Here is an 18,365-nt window from a genome sequence, read left to right as displayed (position 1 = left end):
CCTTCCGCTCACCCCAGCCCCCCTCGGAGGCCACCTGGGCCTGGGGGCGGCCGAGGCTGAGGCCGGCCCGGGCCAGCAGGAGGGGACGGAGGCTGCGGGCCCTTCCCTGTCCCCGAAGGCAAGCGCGGAGGCGGGCGCTGGCGTGGCGCTCCAGGAGGGGCGGGGGCTCTCCAGGTCCGTCCACCACGGAGCCACGGCACGCAGACCTTACGGACACAGACAGGCATGGATTTCCGGGCCAGAGAAGGACGTTTTGGGCCAAGGGTGGAGAACAGGAGCGCAGGGGCCTGGGGCCGGGCCAGGAGAGTGTGGGGACGCCAGGGCCTGCACCTGGCAGGCGGCTGTTCAGAAGGAGGCGGGGCCGGGCCAGAGTCCGTGTCCCCACCGGGCTGGCCCCGCGCCCCTGACTGTCCAGGACCCCAGGATCCCCCCTAGGGGCCCAGCCTCCAATCCCAGAGCTCAAGCCGCCCTGTGACCACTGACCTGTGGCCACTCGCATGGCGGGGGCTCAGATCCACCAGCCCTGAACACATGCGTGCACACACATGTACACACAAATGCACGTGCACACACGCACACATGCACACATGTGTACACATGCACATACGCACACGTGCACACACGTGTACACATACGGCGGTCTCTCCCACCCCGTTTCTCTCCCCCCCCGGCCTCCCTCAGTCTCCTGCTTCTCTGCAGAGATCACAGGGTCATCACTGGGCTCACAAAATTAAATATCTAAAAGATGTTGAGAACTTACCTTGGTTTCTATGGCAACATGAGAATAATTCACATTCCCCAGCCAAGCTGAAGAAGAACACATTCTTCCTCGCATTGTGGGTGGCCAATTATTTTTAATAGCCAGGTCAGGGAGGCTGTCCCTGGGTCCCGTCCCCCCATTAGCTTCCCCAGGCAGCAGCGTCGTGAGGACGGTGGCCACTGAGGGCTTATTGAGACACTCAAGCCTGGGGTGGGGAACAGGGATGCGCTTCCCGCCACTTTTCACCTGGGAGACCAGGGTCAGCCTCTCCCGGGACTCTGCTGGGATGACCAAGGGCCCACTGGGGAGATGCAGCCTCCTGGGTCTCCCTGGGCTCAGACACTGCCATCGTCATTCACTGGGGTGACCCTGAATGTCCCTTCTGCTCTCTGACCCTCAGGATGTTGACCCCTAGAGTGAACTCTTAACACCTACCCGCGGGGCCATCAGCGTCTCCATAGATCTCAGGGCCTGGGACACAGTAGGTGCCCCATAAATGCTTACGAGTGGAAGGACCAACCACTCAACCTCCACGTGGCCAGGCCAGCCCCATCATGCCACTCCAGGGGAGCCTGAAGGGCTGGGTCACTGCGTGGTGGACTCGGGGTCCAGGCCAGTCCAGGGCCCACTAGCTGAGGTTCTTGGCCTCTCTAGGAGGCCTCAAGTATTATCAAGGACGAGTCAGAGGCCCAGTGGGAGGTGACCCTGAGCTCATAAACAAGTGATCATGGTCTGGGCTCTGGAGAGAACAAACGGGGTGGGGGGAGAAGGGGGAGACTGATCGAGGGCACCTGGGCACAGTGGTGGGCAGCCTCCCTGCGGACCAATGACGCCCTTCCAAGCCGGCCTCTATGCTTTTCCAGGCTGACCCCAGCTGCCCTCGGTGGCTGCCCCTGACTCACGTCCTGAGACTAACGACAGATGGATGAGCGTTCTCAGGCCCCTTGGCTGCTGGGGTGGCCGCTGTTCTCCCAGACTCATTCCCACGTGGACTCGGCAGTGGCCCCGAGGGCGTGGCTGCCCCTCTGCCCTGCAGAGCTAGAGAGGCGCTCCGCTCCCCCGGCCCCGTTAGCTTCGGGCCCTGACCCGACACCCCTTCTCAGATGCGCGGTCGGGGTGCATCTCCGCCTCCAGACGCCGCTCCATTTTGGATGGAACTGGGGCTCCATGGAGACCTCTCTTCTCCGCTCAGTCTGCCCTCTCCCTTCGTGTCTCCTGCTTCCCTCTCCCCGGTCACACCCAGCTCCCCAACTTCCTGAGCCTGCTGCCTTGGCCCCCCCAAACTCTGGGCTGGCCACAGTGCTGCTGGGTGTCTCCCCACCTCCACCCAACAAGACGCCATATTCTCAACAGTATTCTTATTTTGTTTTTAAATATAATCTACCCCAAGTTTGGGTCGCTGCACGATGAGTTGACCAGAATAATCTGAAGCTGACATCCATCCCTCCACCTCCTCTTCCCTGGGTCCTAAACCCAGTTCTAAACTGCATGAACAGGTGCAAAGGGCAGCCTGGCCCTAAGGAGTTGTAGATAAAAGCTGCATTATCAGCCCCAAAGCACAGAGGGGGGCTGGGTGACCATGAACTCTCAGCCTGCAGACCTTATAGGAAAAATGAGTAGATCTACAAAAGCAGCGAATAACCCCCTCTGTGGCTGCATTCTGGCCTCAGCTTCCCCCAGCCTGCTGGGTGCGGGCCAAGGTCAAGCTGCGGCCAGGCTCCACGTCTGACAGACCCCAGGGCTATCCTCCATGACAGCCCTCACAGCTAGCCTTTCCAGGTGCTCAAGGACCCGGAGCCCCCGCCTCTGCATTATGTTGTCCTCTAAATTCTGATCGCTGGGGTTCGGTAAAACGTGCTGTAATACCGTCTGGGCTTGGTGCCTTTGGAAAGGGACAGATCTGTGACACCCCCCCACCGGCCCCCCCTTTCAAGTTATTCAGTGAGCATCAGTCCATTGGGGTTTTTTATTTTCTTCATGGGTCAGTTCTTGTAATGTGTATTTTTCTAGAGAATTGTCCATTTCATCCAGGTTTTCCAATTCACAGGTGTAAGGCTGGTCAAAGGATGCACTTACGGTTGTTAAAAATTAATAGACTACATTTTTACAGCAGTTTTTTTTTTTTTTTGAAGATCTTATTTATTTATTTGTCAGAGACAGAGAGAGCATACAAGCAAGAGGAGAGGCAGAGAGAGAAGGAGGCTCCCCGCTGCGCAAGGAGCCCGACAGGTGACTCTATCCCAGGACTCCGGGATCATGACCTGAGCCAAAGGCAAACACTTGAACGACTGGGCCACCCAGGCGCCCCTTTACTATGGTTTTTAAGTCACAGCCAAGTTCAGTAGGAAGTCAGGAGATTTCCCATACATCCCCCCCCCCACGGGCACAGCCGCCACCCTCAACACCCCCACCACCCTCAACAGCCCCACCACCCTCTACACCCCCCCCAGAGAGGACACTTGACATCATCTATGAGCCGACACTGTCACGGCATCATCACCTGAGGTCCATAGTTCCCATTAGGGCTCTCTCTTGGTGGCATATGGTCTGTGGGACTGGACAAATGTGTCACCCGGATCCACCATCACGGTACCAAACAGAGGAGTCTTCCTGCCCTAAACATCCTAGCCATCACCCCTCCCTTAACCCCCACTGACCTCCTTGGTGTCCCCACAGTTTTTCCTTTTCCAGAATGTCACAGAGTTAGAATCATACAGCATGTGGCCTTTTCAGACTGGCCCCTTTCACTTTGTAGCATTTAAGACTCCTCCTTAAAGTGTCTTTATGTCTTCATAACTCATTCTTTTGATGCTAAATAATATTCCGTTGTCTGCATGGACCACAGATTATTACTCAGCTGTTGAAGGACATCTTGGCTGCATCCAGGTTTTGACAATCATGAATGAACATTCATCTGTAAGTTTTTGTGTGGACACAATTTTTTTTATTTCTTTATTTGAGAGAGAGAGAGAGAGTGAGCACAAGTGGGCAGAGGGTCAGAGGAAGTGGGAGAAACAGACTCACCCCTGAGCAGGGAGCCCGACGTGGGACTCGATCCCAGGACCCTGGGATCATGACCTGAGCCAAAGGCAGCTGCCTAACCATCTGAGCCACCCAGGTGTCCCTGGATACAATTTTACAGCTTTAGGTAAATACCAACAACAGTTGCTGGGGCATATGCTAAGAGTACATTTGCTTTGGAAGAAACCACCAGACTGTCCCCACGGTGGCTGCACCCTTCTGCATGCCCACCAGCCATGAGGGAGCATTCCTGTTGCCCACATCTTCACCAGCACTGTATGCTGTCAGCTTTCTCGACCCGGGCCATTCTAATCAGTGTGTAGTGGCGTCTTGTTTGGATTTGATTTCCCTGACAACATACGATATTGAGCATCTTTCAATATACTTACTTGCTATCTGTATATTTTCTTTGGGGAGATGGATGTGAAGGTCTTTGGCCCAAATTTTAATCAGGTTATGCATTTTCTTATTGTTGAGTTGTAAGGGGTCTTTGTATATTTTGAGTAACAGTTGTGTATCCAAAGATTTTTTGCAGTGATTTTCACCCAGTCTGTGGCTTGTTTTCTCATTCTCTTGATGTTTATTTCTAAAGTCTCTTCGGCACCTACAGTTTGCCTTCTTCCCCCCCACACACACTTGATATGGTTGAATTTTATCCCTCAGAAATTGGTCTCTTCTTCATTTGACATTTATTCAACATTTACTACGTGTAAGTGCTGTTTCTGAATGCAGGACACGTACCAACGGCAAAGCAGACCAAGATCCCCACCCTCGTGCAGCTGCATGATCCGTCTGTCCTAACAGCTAACTTTTGTTTTTTTCAGTCATTCCCATTATTTGTGCTTCTTTTCTACTCCAGTAACTTCTGCTCCTATATGACGTTAATCTTCATGGTTTTTCTTTTTTTCCTTTTTTTTTTTTTTTTTTTGGCATTTTTGCTCTCTTATTCTTTTTCCAGATTAGGTTGAATGTTGAGCTAAATTCTTTTAAATATTTATTGTCTTCTAATAATGTTTTTAAAGGCTACAAATTTTCCTCAAATTACTGTTAGCTGTATCCCACAAATTTGCTATTTTAGTTTCTTACTGTCATTTTGTAATTTCCAGTATAATTCCATTTATACTTCAACAGATTATTTGTATGTATATGGAGGGTTTGGCATATAGGTTTTCTCTCTTTGGTCTTGATTTCTAAAATTCTTGCATTGTGGACAGAGTGTATGGGTGTGTATACTATCGAGGCTTTGGGTTTACTGAAACTTCCTTTGTGACAGGTCAAACATTTATAAATGTTTCTCATGTGCTGGAAATAAATGCACATTCCGTTTGTGGAGAGCAAAATTCTCTTAGATCAATCATTTTTCTTTAAATTTCTGTTTTTTAAACTTTTCCCCTGCTTAACCATATTTTCTGCAAGACATGTGTTACCATGTCCCACGTGCTGTGGAAAGGTCAATCTTTATCCCTGATTGTGTCAGTCTTTGCTTTCAGTTGGGGCTATATTCCTATTTAGGCAGACCCACAGCTAACTAAGGTGCTCTTTGATCATAGGACATACGTACCCCTTTGTCCTGTGAATGTTCTTCAAATACATTTTAGGGAAACATAGATATTCTTGGTCATGCTTTCTTATGGTTAGTATATCTCACATTAATTTTTTTCATCCTTTTATTTCAAACATTGTGTCATTTTGTGTTTTAGGTGTATCTCTTATAAATAGTATGTTATTGGACTTCATGAGGTTTTAAAAAGTATAATGTGAATCTCTTTGAATAGGTGAGTTTAAGTTATCATGATCATTATCTTATCTGGACTTACATGGGCCATGCTCCTATTTACCACATTTTTCCTTTGCTTTTCCCCCACCCTCTTTCCTAGCTTCTCTTGACTTGATCAGTTTTGTTCATTCACTCTCTTTTCCCCTCTCCTGGAAGTTACACACGCTATTTCTAGTTTTTTTAAAGTTACCCTTAAATTTTAAATGGTTTTTCTTAAATTTGCATTGGCTAAGACATTCCCAAGTAAGCCAGATGGGCAGATCTGCAGTCACCTGCTGCTGATCACTGAAGATGGGGGGAATGCCAACTTACCCATTCCCCAGTAATGACTGGAGAATCCACTACAGGGTTCCCCCACTATCTGAAAGTGGAATATTCCTAAAATCTTTCCTAAGCCAAAATGGCATAAAGCAAAGAGGCAATTACCATTAATTTATATGAAAAGATGTGTGAGTGCTCCCAGACCCCAAAAAAATCACCTCTCTTAGGCTTTTCTGATACCTTGGGATAGACACATCTTGCTAATAGATGCACAAAATAAAACGAGGTAAAGTATTGATGCTCACAGACATGGTTCAGAGTTGTGGTGGCGGGCGCCAGGATCCTGAGTGGAGTCCCAGGGAAGGATGGGTGGGGTGATGCCATTCTCGCTGCGTCTAAACTGGCTCGCTGTGGAACCAACGCTGGAGGCCATTTTCCCTTTTCACCTCTTTTCACAAAAGGGAAAATCCTCTCCAGATTTGTTTCAGTTAGTGAAAACAGATACTAATGTTGTGTTTTTCATAAAAGTGCGGTGGGATAACGCAAACTTTGGAAAGTTAGGGGACACCTCTCCTAGAAATCCATGATGGAAAAGGGTCTGGGACCGTCAATGTTGATCACAGCATCACTCATGACAGGCAAGAAATGGAAGCAGCTTGATGTACAGCCAGGCAATACGCGAATTATGTTAATCCATGCAACAGAATATTGTGCAGTCATTAAAATCATGTTTTTGAAGAATTTTAATGATATGGGAAAGCACTTAGGATATTAGTACAATAAGATGTCCTAAGCAGGGCTCTTTCTGTCTGCGGCAGACACTGCCCTGCATGGGGAGACGCGAGGGAGGCCGGGGTGCAGGGAAGTGACATGGCAACCCCCCCAGCAGCCAAGGCCATCCGTGTGGGTGAGGAGGTGGGGGGATGAGGACCCTCGAGGCCTGCGGTGGAAATGTAAACTGGGAAACCACTTTGGCAAACAGTCCACCATCATCTTGTAGAGGCAGAAGCACCATGCAGCCCTGCAATCGCACATCTCGATCACCCCACGGAATGGCGGGCACGTGTCCACCAAGGGTCACACATGCGATGTTCAGAGCAGCCGTGTTTGTGACAGCCCCAACCTGGCAACCACCCAAATAAACTGTGACCCATTTATCTAAGGGGAAAAGGGGCAGCGACAGAAAGGACCGAACCACAGCTACCGCAGACACGGACGTCCTCACAAGCAGAAAGCTGAGCAAAGTAAGTTGTTCACAGAAGTAGATCCCGTGCAATCCTGTTAGAGGACAGTTTTGAAAGACACAAAACCAAACTGCAGTGCTGGGAGTTGGGGTGGCATCATGCTCGGGGAGACCTGGGGTGCACGTGGGCCAGCGGCTCTCCTTGACCTTGGCTGTGGAGCCCGGGCGTTTGCTTTGGATAATTCACTGGGCACTAGATCTGCGGGGTGCCCTCTTCTGTGAGTATTATACTTCAGTTTAAAAGTAAAAACAACAAACATCATTGCTAGATCTTCTGAGAAAAATATAAAGACTGAGAGAGAGCATACTGGTCTTCCACGGTCGTGTCAGGAATCACCACAAACTCAGCCCAAGGCCAGGCAGCTAGTGCTGCTGGAGCCCCACATCTCACGCCTCGCCTCCCACTCGAATGTTAATGATGTGAGCGTCTTTCTGACCACTCCTGCCCCTCCTTTTTGAGAATTGCCTGTTTCTGTACTGTGCCCATTTTTGTTTCCAAGAGTTACTTCCAAGAACTCCATACATCTTCAGGAACGTAAGTATCTCACTCAGGCTGCAAATGTGTTTGCTCAGCTTGCTATCACTCATCTCTGCCTACCGGGGCAGGTGCTGGGGGTCCTCGCGGCTACTCCACGGTGCACGCAGTACATCAGCCTTTCTCCGGGTCGTTTGGTCACTGGAATCACGCTCAAAAAGCCTTTTGCCACTCCCTGTTACTAAAAATATCTATTTCTATTTTGAGCATTTTGGGGAATTTTAATTTTTATGTTTAAATCCATTATCGGGAAAGTATTTGGATATGTATATTTTTTTCCTAAGTGAATAATCAGCCTCAATTGTCAATGAAATGGACTCGGGGGTTAGATCTCTGGCGCACGGTCGCTGTGAGCAGCCCCTGGCTGTCCTTTGTTAAAGATCAGTCGGGCTACAGGACGAGGGTGACAAGCCTCAAAGCTGAGCAGGGCGGACCCCTGAGCAGCCACGACCCCGTGGTGCTCACAGAGCATGAGGTGGAAGGGGAAAGGGGAGAGGCTCAGCTGGGGTGGGGCAGGATCGGGGAGGCTCAGGGAGGGCCCTGCCGCCTGACCCTGGGGCGGTGTCTGCCCACGTCTTGAGCAAGCCTCCCTGAGCAGGGGTTCTGACAGCAGGCCCACCAGCCCACGGTCAAGGTAGACGGCGCCCAGAAGCCCAGGCCTGGTGCGGCCGGAACTCGCCCCACGTTAGAGATGGAATCAGCCTGTTGAAACATGGGGGGTGGGAGGAGGGGGTTCTCCCAGTTCAGAGCCAGGTAACAGCAGCTCAGAAGCCCTGCCCACCGGTTAGTCCTTTCCAAAGCCCGAATCACTCCACTCCACCCCCTCCCTGGCACATGTGACCTGGCTGGGGCCCGGCCGCCCCGTGAACCTGTCTCTGGCTACTTCCATTTGGCAGAAGCACCAACAGGCAGGGCCGCTCCAGGTAGCCTGGCAGGGTGAGGCCCATGGGAATAAGGGGTCAGGGGCTCGTCTCAGGACCCCTGGGGTTTGAGCCACCTGTGGGGGCTGTGAGACCCCAACGTGGGCCCAAGGAGCCAACGGCCAGGCCACAAACACCAACAAACATGGCTGCAAATGCCAGTGGTCACCAGCTCTGAGCTCTGACCCGGCACCTCCCAGCCCACGAGCCCAAGCCGGCAACAAGCGTCAGCCCAGCTCAGCACGGCGCTCGGTCACGGCGGGAGGACGGGAGCACTCCCCCCTGTAGCATCTCCTGCCACCACGGGGACGGCAGCTCACCCCACCCCATCAGTGGACAGCGCGAGATCGGAGAACAGTGTGCTGCCCTGGGGAGGCCCCACTGTGCGGGGTGTGCGGATGTGGGTGTCCCAGTGGCGTGGAGCACAGGACAGCAGCCCCGAGGAGCTGGGGCTCATAGGGCCTTGTTTCAATGACCCCAGGAGGGTGGGAAGCCCAGGGATGGGAAGCAGGGATGGGCATGTCCTGGGCCCCAGGAGGCTCTTGACTGGGTGTGGCCAGGTAAGGAGGCCCCTCCCGTCCCAGGCCTGGCAGACGGTCCAACAAGGGGCCAGCCTGGATCTGACCCCCAGCCGTGCAGAATCAGGGTTTGGGGTTCAGCCCGAGTGTGACTCCTGCTCTGCCTTGCACCTCCATCTCCCCGAGAGGTACCCCTCGGCTTCAGCAAGACTGTGGGTGCTGTGCCCCATGTCAGGCCTGTATGGAAAGGCCAGGACTCAGCCCAGTGCCCCCACCCTCGGCTGTCACCCGGCCTCCAAGGACCAAAGACGCCCAGGGCAGCCCCGTTCCCTTAGGAGAGTCCTTGAATCAGGCCAAGGCTGGGGGGTTCCCTGCATCTTTATTCCCATTCCAGCACATCATTCTCCAGACAGAACACCTTCCATCCTTTCAGATCGATGGGCTAGGCTCCTAGGAGGCGTGTCAACAGCCCTAGCATTCAATTTCAGGTTCACAGACACAGAAAAATACACGTGGAGCCTCATTTAACTTCGCAGATCCTCCTACTTGAAAAATTAACTGCCTCCAGAGGCAGATGTTTTGTGTGCCCAACACCTTGGCCGTGCAGAGTGCTCTGAGCTGCGACAGCGGTTCCTGGGGGGGCGACCAAGCAGGATGGGGCTTCCAGCAGGCGGCCCCGGGCGGCTCTCCTGGAACCTGACGCTCTGGCTGGAGAAGAGCCGCTGGGCAGCGGGCGCCGGTTGAGAGGAGCCCCCAACCCCGGAGCTGGGGGGGTTCTGTCTAGCCGGTCTGAGGCCGGTCCCTCGGCTGATCTGGGAACACCGTACATTTGCACAGTATTTTGTGATTTCCACGCCACGTGCAATGACCCGAGAATCTTTTTAACAAAAAGAAAGGACACACATATCACACGTGTGATTCCTATCCTCCATTCGCAGGCTTCCCGCAGCGTCCTCACGCCGAGCGTGCAAAGGCGGGGGCACAGGCCTGGCTGCCCCAGGACGGGCCCAGGGCGGGGAGGAGGCGTCTGCAAACACGAGTCTGGGAGCAGGAGGAGGAGCTGAGGACAAGAGCCTGTCCTGGCTCAGGGGTCGGCGTGGGCCGGCCACGTGCCTGGGACAGGTGCACCACCACATGGGTGGGGGGCGTGTGGAAGCGTGTCTGGCCCCCACGGAGCCCCAGGCAGGCCAGTCCAGGACCTGCTGAGCCTGGGCGCTCAGCCCCGGTGACCCACAGACCGCAGGAAGCCATCAGCTCTGTGACCCTCCGGAGACTGGGAGGTGGGGGGAGGCTAAGCAGTGGGCCTCGAGGTCTCCGATTACAGAGGCTGAACCCCACCCATCCCGATGGCCAGACGGAGCTACGTCCTCGGCGGCAGCGTGTGCGGTGTGTCCCCCCAGCTCCCCCTGGGCAGAGCAGCATGCAGGCTAGCGGGGGCGCAGTCCTCACTTTCAAGAGGCTGGAAAAGCACGGCGGCTGCTCAGCTCCTCAGCCTGCCCCCAGCCTGCTGTAGCCACAGCTCCCGGCCGCTCGGCTGACGCACAGAGCGATCCCCAGTCCAGGTTAGAGCAAGAGAGAAGGGACACGCTAGAGCCCAGGGGCCGGACAATTACAGGAATAAGGCCAACTTCAAGAAGCCCCGTGGGGACAGAGACTTCACAGGTGAGGACAACAGTTCACTTCTTATTTTGTCTATGTTTTATTCTCTTTCACTCAACAGAATAGGGTTTTTGCATTTCAAAGCAGGTATGAGATGACCACCACCTCCTCCTGGCCCTGGCACCAGACAGCAGGCCCCTCCAAGAGGGTCTGGCTCTCGGGCCGCTGTGCCCTGGGGGCTCCAGGAGGCGGGCATTTGGCAAGGACGCTCCAGGGACAGGGCAGGGAGACGCCCACCCACTCCTGGCCCCCTGAAGGGCCAAGACCCTCCCCCGGCTCTCTTTGGTATCTTAGGAAACAGAGGCGGCCCCTGGCCAGGCCCTGGCCCTCGCCTGACGCCCAGTCCTGGCCAGCTCCCTGGAGAGCAGGGCCGCCCAGCAAGGCCCCTCCTTGGCCACCGGCCTGCAGCCACGGGCGCTGGGGGCACCACCCCGGGGTGGGTGAGGCCAGCCGCGCTGGCCCCGGCTCATTTCTTGTAGTGATTGGGGGCATCCGCGAAGGCAAACTTCAGGCGGTAGGCCTCAGCCAGCAGCAGGCTGATGTCTTCGTTGCCCCAGTGGGCTGTGGGCAGGTTCTGAAGGAAGAGCAGCAGCTCCTGGGGGGAGAGAGACAAGCCCGGGTCAGAGCAGGTGACCAGCCGCGGGGCAGGGGGCCGCAGACCAGGGGCTCCCCTGGGTGGGGACTGGCCAGCAGTGGGGGTGAGCCAGAGGGGGCTCTGCGGCCTCCCAGTCCCACGAATTGTCCCCTCCCCTCCGGACTCCAAAAGGCCCCGAGCCCCCACAGCCAGGAGGAAGGCCCTCGCCCGGCTCCGCATACTTTCAGGCGACGCTGCCAGGATGCTGAGGGCAGAGCCGCCCACACTGTGACCTCACCGAACCGGCTCCCTGGGGCTCCAGGGCCCCGGTGCTGGTCCCGAGGGGCCCGGCTGCAAGTGCGCTGCCTCAGCCCAGGAGCCCCCACTCCCCCCAAGGCTCTGCCGAATCCACAAGGAAAGCGCCCCCACCCACCCCGGCCAGGGCTGACTTCAGACACAGATTTCTGTGCATGTGGTGACACTTCTCCGGGCACCAGCTCCTTCAGCAAGGACACTGGGCGCACCGGGGGCAGGGATGTGCCAGGGGGGCACACGCTGGGGCGGGGAGCATGTCAGGCAGCCCCTGTCACTGTCCCTCAGTCGATAGTGTTTCCAGGGAAGACCAAGCTAGAGACCCTCAGCTGACCCCAGCCCACCCATGTGGGCCATGTCTCAGCTCGCTGGGCTGGGCACTGAGCTCACCCCCCACAGGACACAGGAACGGTCTCAAGAGCTCACAGTTTAGAAACCAGAGAGAGGGATACTGAAGAACGTGCTGGAAAGAAAAACATGACCGGGGCCACAGCGATGCATGACAGCCAGCCCTGCACCCTGACCAGCCCCTCTGAGGGACCGTGGCCCTCATCCAGGGCGACCTGCGACACCACCAAGGGTGGGGTGGGCTTCGGGGGGCACGGGCCCCGGCTCCCGGAGGGCTCTGGCAGGAGTGGGTGGGGCTGTGTGGCCAGGACGGCTTCCTGGCTTGGGGGTCTCAGAGGAGGAGAGATGGGGGACTGGGCCATCAGGTCGGGGCAAGGCCTGAGGCCAGACTCCTTCTCAGGAAGTGGGCCGACACTGCATGGATAGCCCGGCTGGCTCTGGTTCTGGAGAACGTGGCCCCCAGGGCCTTCCCTCCACCTCCCATCCCACCCAGAGCCGGATCTGAGCAAGCCTGAAGGGTGGCTGGGCTTTCAGCGTGCTGGTGCTGCCCCTCCGAGGGTCCCAGCAGAAGACAGGGGACGGGCAGGGCATCAGACTCGGGCTGCCCCACCTGCCTGCCTGGAAAGGGGCAGCTCGGGGAGACTCACACAGGCACCGTCCACCAAGCCTCCTGGCCCCGCAAGGCTGGGACAGGGGACACAAGGAGGGTGTGCCAAGGGGGGCAGGTGATGCGTTCACATCCCAGTCCAGCCCTCAACGGACCCCCCTGAGCCCCACGCCCTTTATCTGCAGGCTGGGGGTAGCTGCGCCATCCCACAGAGCCGGCCATGGAGGCAGGCTCTGGGCTCAGATCCTGGCTGTGTGGCCATCTGGCTGCAGAGACGGGCCAGCCACTGACTGCCTCGTGGCCTCAGGCTCCTCATCTGCAGAATGGGGTCCCAGTTCCCACCAGGGGCAGCCAGGGGTGGCCAGGGCCTGGCATGGAGCGACGCGGCGCCTCGGGTCCGTGAGCCGCGCAGAACCCTCCCCCACCCCGAGACGCGCACCGGGGCTGTCCTCCGCTGTCGGCTTGCCGCGGCTGCTTTATCCCCTTCCTCAACCCCATTTCCTTTTGCATTTTGGATACTTTCTGGGGGCCTTTAAATTGAATTCGCGGAGCAAATTTCACTGGCAGAATGTCCCCAGGGACAGATGAACATCAATCTGCTGTCTTTCACCATTAGATGCAACTTACACGGACGCCAATCCAATTCTGAGCAGGTCGTAAATAAATACCTTTGGTTTTATTTTTAATCCACTTCGCTTCATATTATCATGACCTCGCCACTTGCAAGGTGAGAAGCAATACCCTCCCATTACGGTAACTCACCAACTCCCCTGCACACTCAATTTCAGAATCTAATTTAGTCCCCCAGGTTCACTGGATAGAGGGAGAATAGAAATGCCCAGCGCTTCACAGCCTGCAATGCTAAAGAAGGAAAAATCTATCCGGGTGACCTTTACAGGAGGCAAAGAACACAGCCAAACGCATCCTTAAATACAGATTTCTTTTTTAAAAGGGCCTGTCTTATTTATGCACCGGGCAGAGGCGTCTCCAACGTGGGAACCATGGCCCAGCGGTTAGCCGTGTGCTGTTCTGCATTGCCCACGTCGTTCGGGTAAAGGGCCATTGCTCATGAAGCTGTCACCACGTCACATCCCAGGGGGTCCGCCCTCCCGGGGACGGGTCTGCCTGTGGAACAACAGTGGGGCAGAGGGGCCAAGTCGGGGCCCCATCAACAGCCCAGTCCCGCAAACCTAGGGGGATACTGAGGTCCACAAGCAGCGCTCTGCCCCATCCATGGACGTAAAAAGTAGAGGAAGGTCTGCCCAGGACACTGATGTCAGAAGTCAGACGTGTCGGGTCCTTTGAAGGCTCTTCCCACCCTGCTCCACGTCAGCAGGGCCACGGCAAGAGTGCGTTCTGGTCCCCGCCCCTGCCGCTCGCCACCGGTCCGTTACCACGCTGTCCACGGTGACACGAACTGTCGTGACGGCCGCGAGCAGCAGAAGCTGCCCCTCCTGGACGGCGGGAGGCCTGCAGCTCTGAGCCCCATCCACGTGTCAGAATCCTCCGGAAGCTCTGGAGAGCTGCTGGTACCCGCGCTCAAGCACGGCGCAGCTGGCCCAGCATCACAGGGGCCCGGACATGCTGTCCCGCCTCTCAGTATGACGAGTGGCGTGGACTCTGCGTGTGGACGGTCCATCCCGAGTGTGTGGGTCGAGGCAGTCTTCCCTCTGACCAGTCCCCCAGGGAGGCCCACACTCACGTGGCCCCGGGGCAGGCAAAGGTGTTGTCGAAAGCCCCCGGGCACGTGGGCTTGGCGTGAGGGTCAGCAGCTCACCACCACAAACACCGCTGTGCTGGACACCTTCTAGAAGGAAATCTGCGGCTGTGGACTCTTGCCTCTGGGTGGGTTCCAAGAGAAGCCTTCTAATGTTAAAGATCAAACGATGTTTTGTGCTTCGCGCCAAAAGGGTTGTATTGTTCCAGTCAGATGAAGGACGTGGCCATCTACAAAGTAGGATTCGCTCTGTGCGTGTACACCCTCCCACGAAGGACGAAATGGGGACACAGCAGTATCCTCGGGCTCCAGCGCGAGGGTCCCCTCCCACGACCCCAGAGCTGTCTGTCTGGTTGGCCCCTTGCAGAGGCTGCTGGGAGCGTGGGCAGCAGTGAGGGGGGCAGCGAGCCCCGAGCCCCAGCCGCACAGCCACCACGACCGCACGGCCCTCTGTCACGGGGTCATCTGTCTCCTCTGTGACATCTACAGGCCCTTGCATCCCTGCATCGCTGAAACAAAACGGCCGGTACATGGTGGCGGTCAGTGAAGAGTTTGCTTGGCAGCCCAGTGAGTCAGCGAAAAAGTCTGCACACTTTCAAATGCTGCTAAAGCACCAGGGTTCAAATCCCAGGCCTGCCTCGACTGGTCATGGGACCTGGGCAAGCCTCCTAGCGCTGTACCTCAGTTTCCTCATCTGTAAATGGGGACAAGAGCATCCCCCCTGAGTTGTTACCACGTGCAAAGTGCCCGTGTCCCCGCTGCTGCTCATCCCCAATCACTGCTATTCAGTCATTACCAAGATTCGATCATTATCATAATTACCGTGAGTGGCCAACACCACAGTCCCAGCGGCAGGTGCGTTTCTGATAAATAAACGATCATCCCCGGGAAACAGATCGTTGAGCAGACAAGTTTAGTAAGAAACCGAACTCCTAGTGGACAGTCCGCCCAGAGGGGCATGACGGCCTGCAGCAGGTGCGGGGGTGGGAACCTGCAGGCATGGACGGGGTCCCCACCCGGCGAGCACCCGAGCCCCTGTGGTGGCACCGAGGCTGCTCCTTCTGAGAGGCTGCCGGCGGACCCAAGAGGACGCTGCTTTTTAGCCTCTTTGCCCGGATCTTCGAGTTCTAATGTCAGACACAAAATGAACTCTATTTAACTCAGAATACTCCCAAAGGTCTGACTGCGCACGAGCTGCGAGGAGCATCAAAGGGAAGGCCCGCCACCATTCTGCCTCTGTGCCAGGACCGCCCGTCACTGAGCGGCGTCACACGGTTACGTCCCGGGTCACGGCTGGCCACCGGGTGCCGCTCTGCAAGCCGCGGGGCCTGCCCTAACCATGCGCCAGCCCCCGCGCCCTCGCCGTGCAGGCCCCAGGCTCTGCGCCCCAGGCCCAGGAACACACCTCCGTCCCAGGGAAGGTGACTGGCGCTCCCCTGGGCGACAGGAAGGAGGTCTGTCTGTGGAAGAGAGGCGGCGGTGTGGCCAGCACCAGCGCGAGGGAAGCAGGAGGGAAAGGCACCGACGAGACCCCAGGAAAGGCAAACGCTCCCGACCCCTGCGCCTGTCCGTCCGTCGGCTCGTGAGTGCACACCGAGCCGTGGGCTGCGTGCCAGGCGTGGCTCTGCGCGGGGGCCCGGCCTGCAAGCGCACCTGTGCCAGCGTGAGCAGAGGGCGTATCGGGCGACAGACAGGCCACTGACCGTGACACCGACGACACGTGGTCCCGCAGAGTCCCGGCCGGGCCTCCTGTCTGCCCAGCCACCGCAGAGCCCCCGCGGGGTGCGTGTCAGGGAGGGTGCACCCCAGACCTCCAGTAAGTCTGCACGAAACACCACAGAATGCTTCTTCGTAGCTTTTATGTGCATTACAGGTTGAAAGACCGCATTCGGGATTCCTGGGTTAAATACAATATTCATTAACTTCACCTGGTTCCTTTCCACTTCCACGAGGCTACCAGAAAATTTAGGGTTTCCCACATGGCAGGGGTTCCACTGCATCCGAGGGCTCTAGGGGCACGAAGAGCACTGCCTCCCAGCAGGCAGCCTGGCCGGCAGACGGCGTACGCCAGGGCCTCCCTCCCCGGGACCCCCCAGTGCCTGCTCCTCCGAGTGGCACCGAGCACACAGAGGTCGGCTAAAAAGCTGCTCAAGTCGGGGCTTTACAAATTGCCAACTTGCAGAGATGAATAAATTAATCATGACGGGGCTAAAAGGGCCCATTTGCCAACTCTTATTGTTTCCTCTCCTTAACCAAGAAGCAAGAAACAGGAGTCTCTCGCTGACACACAAGTCAGGTAGCAGGCCTAATTGGTTTAATTCACTTTTCCGTCCACATTCTGACGTTCGATTTGTGCAGCCTGGCTAGCAAACCAACGGCTCAGGCGCTCGGCCGTCTGCAAGGCGGGCCCCGTGCCGCCTGGGCATCGGGGGTGCGGGGCAGCAGCACGGGGCTCCTGCTGGGTGGGCCTCCGGCACCTCCCAGCCTGCCTTTTAGGGGAGGAGCCCAAGGGCCCCGGGTGGGTGAGGCCAGAGCACAGGCGGACAGGCCCCTGGGAGCTGAGTCCCTCATCTATGAGACGGGGACCGTGACGGCGGCCACCTCCGGGCCGGCAGGGTCGGAGGGTCAGTGGCTTAGAGCTGAGCTGGTGGCAGAGCAGGTGATGCGGGCAGGCGCCCGTGGCTTCAGCATCACCCCATCCACACCTGGGGCCCCCGTGCGCTACCGACAGCCCGGGGACAGGAGCGGCCCCTTCAGGGCTGTGCTGAGGACAGAGACTGCACACGCATGTGGCACGATGCCTGGCACGCGGGCGCTGGCCACTGTGCTAGTCCCAGCCGGAACAGCACCTGGGCCCTCCCGGTGTTGACGTGCACCCTCTGGGAGCACGATGCTGGGGGGCCGCTCCGGCCGGCCCCTGGCGCAGCGCCTCACCTATCGGTCCATCGGCCCACCTGGGCCAGTCTCCAGGGACCATGTGGGGCAGGGTCGAGGGTCACGGTCCCAGCCCAAAGCCATGGCCCCTGACAGCCGGCAGAGGGAACAGGTCATTTGTATTCCTGCCTGTGCAGGAGCTGCTGGGGTTGGAATCCATATTCAACATAAAATACCTGTTCTTGGTAAGTACACGTGTAAAATGGAAGATAAAAAAGCAGCCAAGATTAAATTATACCGGAAGGGTTTGAGGCGTCGGCTAGTAGTGCTGAGGGCACTGGGAGAATTCTAGCGGATCTCAGGGGCTCCTGGCGGGGCCTCGCCAGGCACCCCCCGGCGGTGGGGGAAGGGGACGGGGCAGGCACGGCAGGATGAGCATGCAAGCTAGGATGCGTCTGGCCATTCTTTCTGGGATGGTGCTGCTCTTCTCCTGCGTGGTTCTCTCATGTCCGCTGTCAGAACTTCTCCACCAGCGTTCAGCCTACCTGCCCAGGGGACACTTCACCTGGGGATGGCATCTGACCCACCAAGTCCACTCCTGCGTCCCCACCAGATGTTGACCCAGCCCAAGAAGGGAGACTCCCTGCTCCCTCCAGTGCGGTGGCTCTGCTGTGATGTCCTCACGGTCACAGGGAGCCGTGCTGGCCCTCAAGCCCTCCGGGAGGAGCAAGTGGGCAGCCCCCAGTGTCCGACCATCCCTGAGGCTGCTTCCCCCTCAGCGCTCCCTCCCGGACCATCCTACGACAGCTGATTTCTTTGACAATCCAATTATTAGTTTGAAAATCTTCTCAAGTTCTGGACCAAACCACGGCTAAAAATAGAAGCTGGTGACAGCCAGCTGGGACGGACAGCCAGCGGCCAGGCCAGCCAACCCGCTGGTGACAGCACTCCGGAAGGTGGAGAACAGAAGGTGACACTGTGATAGAGTGATCTGAGGGCCTCTGATGGCTCAGCGAGGTACACTGTCCTTGTAATTAATTTCATATTTCTTTTCCAAAGAGGAATGCTAAACAGAAAAACACCTTTGGGTCCTGAAAACATGGGCTTGGCGTGAGTGCCCCAGTCGGCCGGCCTTTCCGCTTCATGTCTCTGCACACGCTGAGCCACACAGAGTATTTTAAATCCTGGCACAGCAATTAAGAGTCAGCTTCCTCCTGTGAAGACGTTTCTGCTTTGCAG

The 18,365-nt window shown here is 56.7% G+C and overlaps 1 protein-coding gene across 2 annotated transcripts in view; it reads right to left on the bottom strand.

Moving 5' to 3' along the window:
- Positions 1 to 10,710: 10,710 nt before the first annotated feature.
- TBC1D22A (TBC1 domain family member 22A) overlaps positions 10,711 to 18,365 on the bottom strand; it is a 319,474-nt gene continuing 311,819 nt past the window's right edge. For both annotated transcript variants that reach the window (XM_078076759.1, XM_078076760.1), the window contains one exon: positions 10,711 to 11,289. In XM_078076759.1, the coding sequence (XP_077932885.1) occupies positions 11,161 to 11,289 (129 nt within the window). In that variant the 3' untranslated portion in view covers positions 10,711 to 11,160. The remainder of the gene's footprint in view (positions 11,290 to 18,365) is intronic.

Source organism: Halichoerus grypus, chromosome 6 (genome assembly GCF_964656455.1).
Source record: "Halichoerus grypus chromosome 6, mHalGry1.hap1.1, whole genome shotgun sequence".
In the NCBI taxonomy this organism is placed as follows: domain Eukaryota; kingdom Metazoa; phylum Chordata; class Mammalia; order Carnivora; family Phocidae; genus Halichoerus; species Halichoerus grypus.
This window is presented reverse-complemented; position numbering and strand designations above follow the sequence as displayed.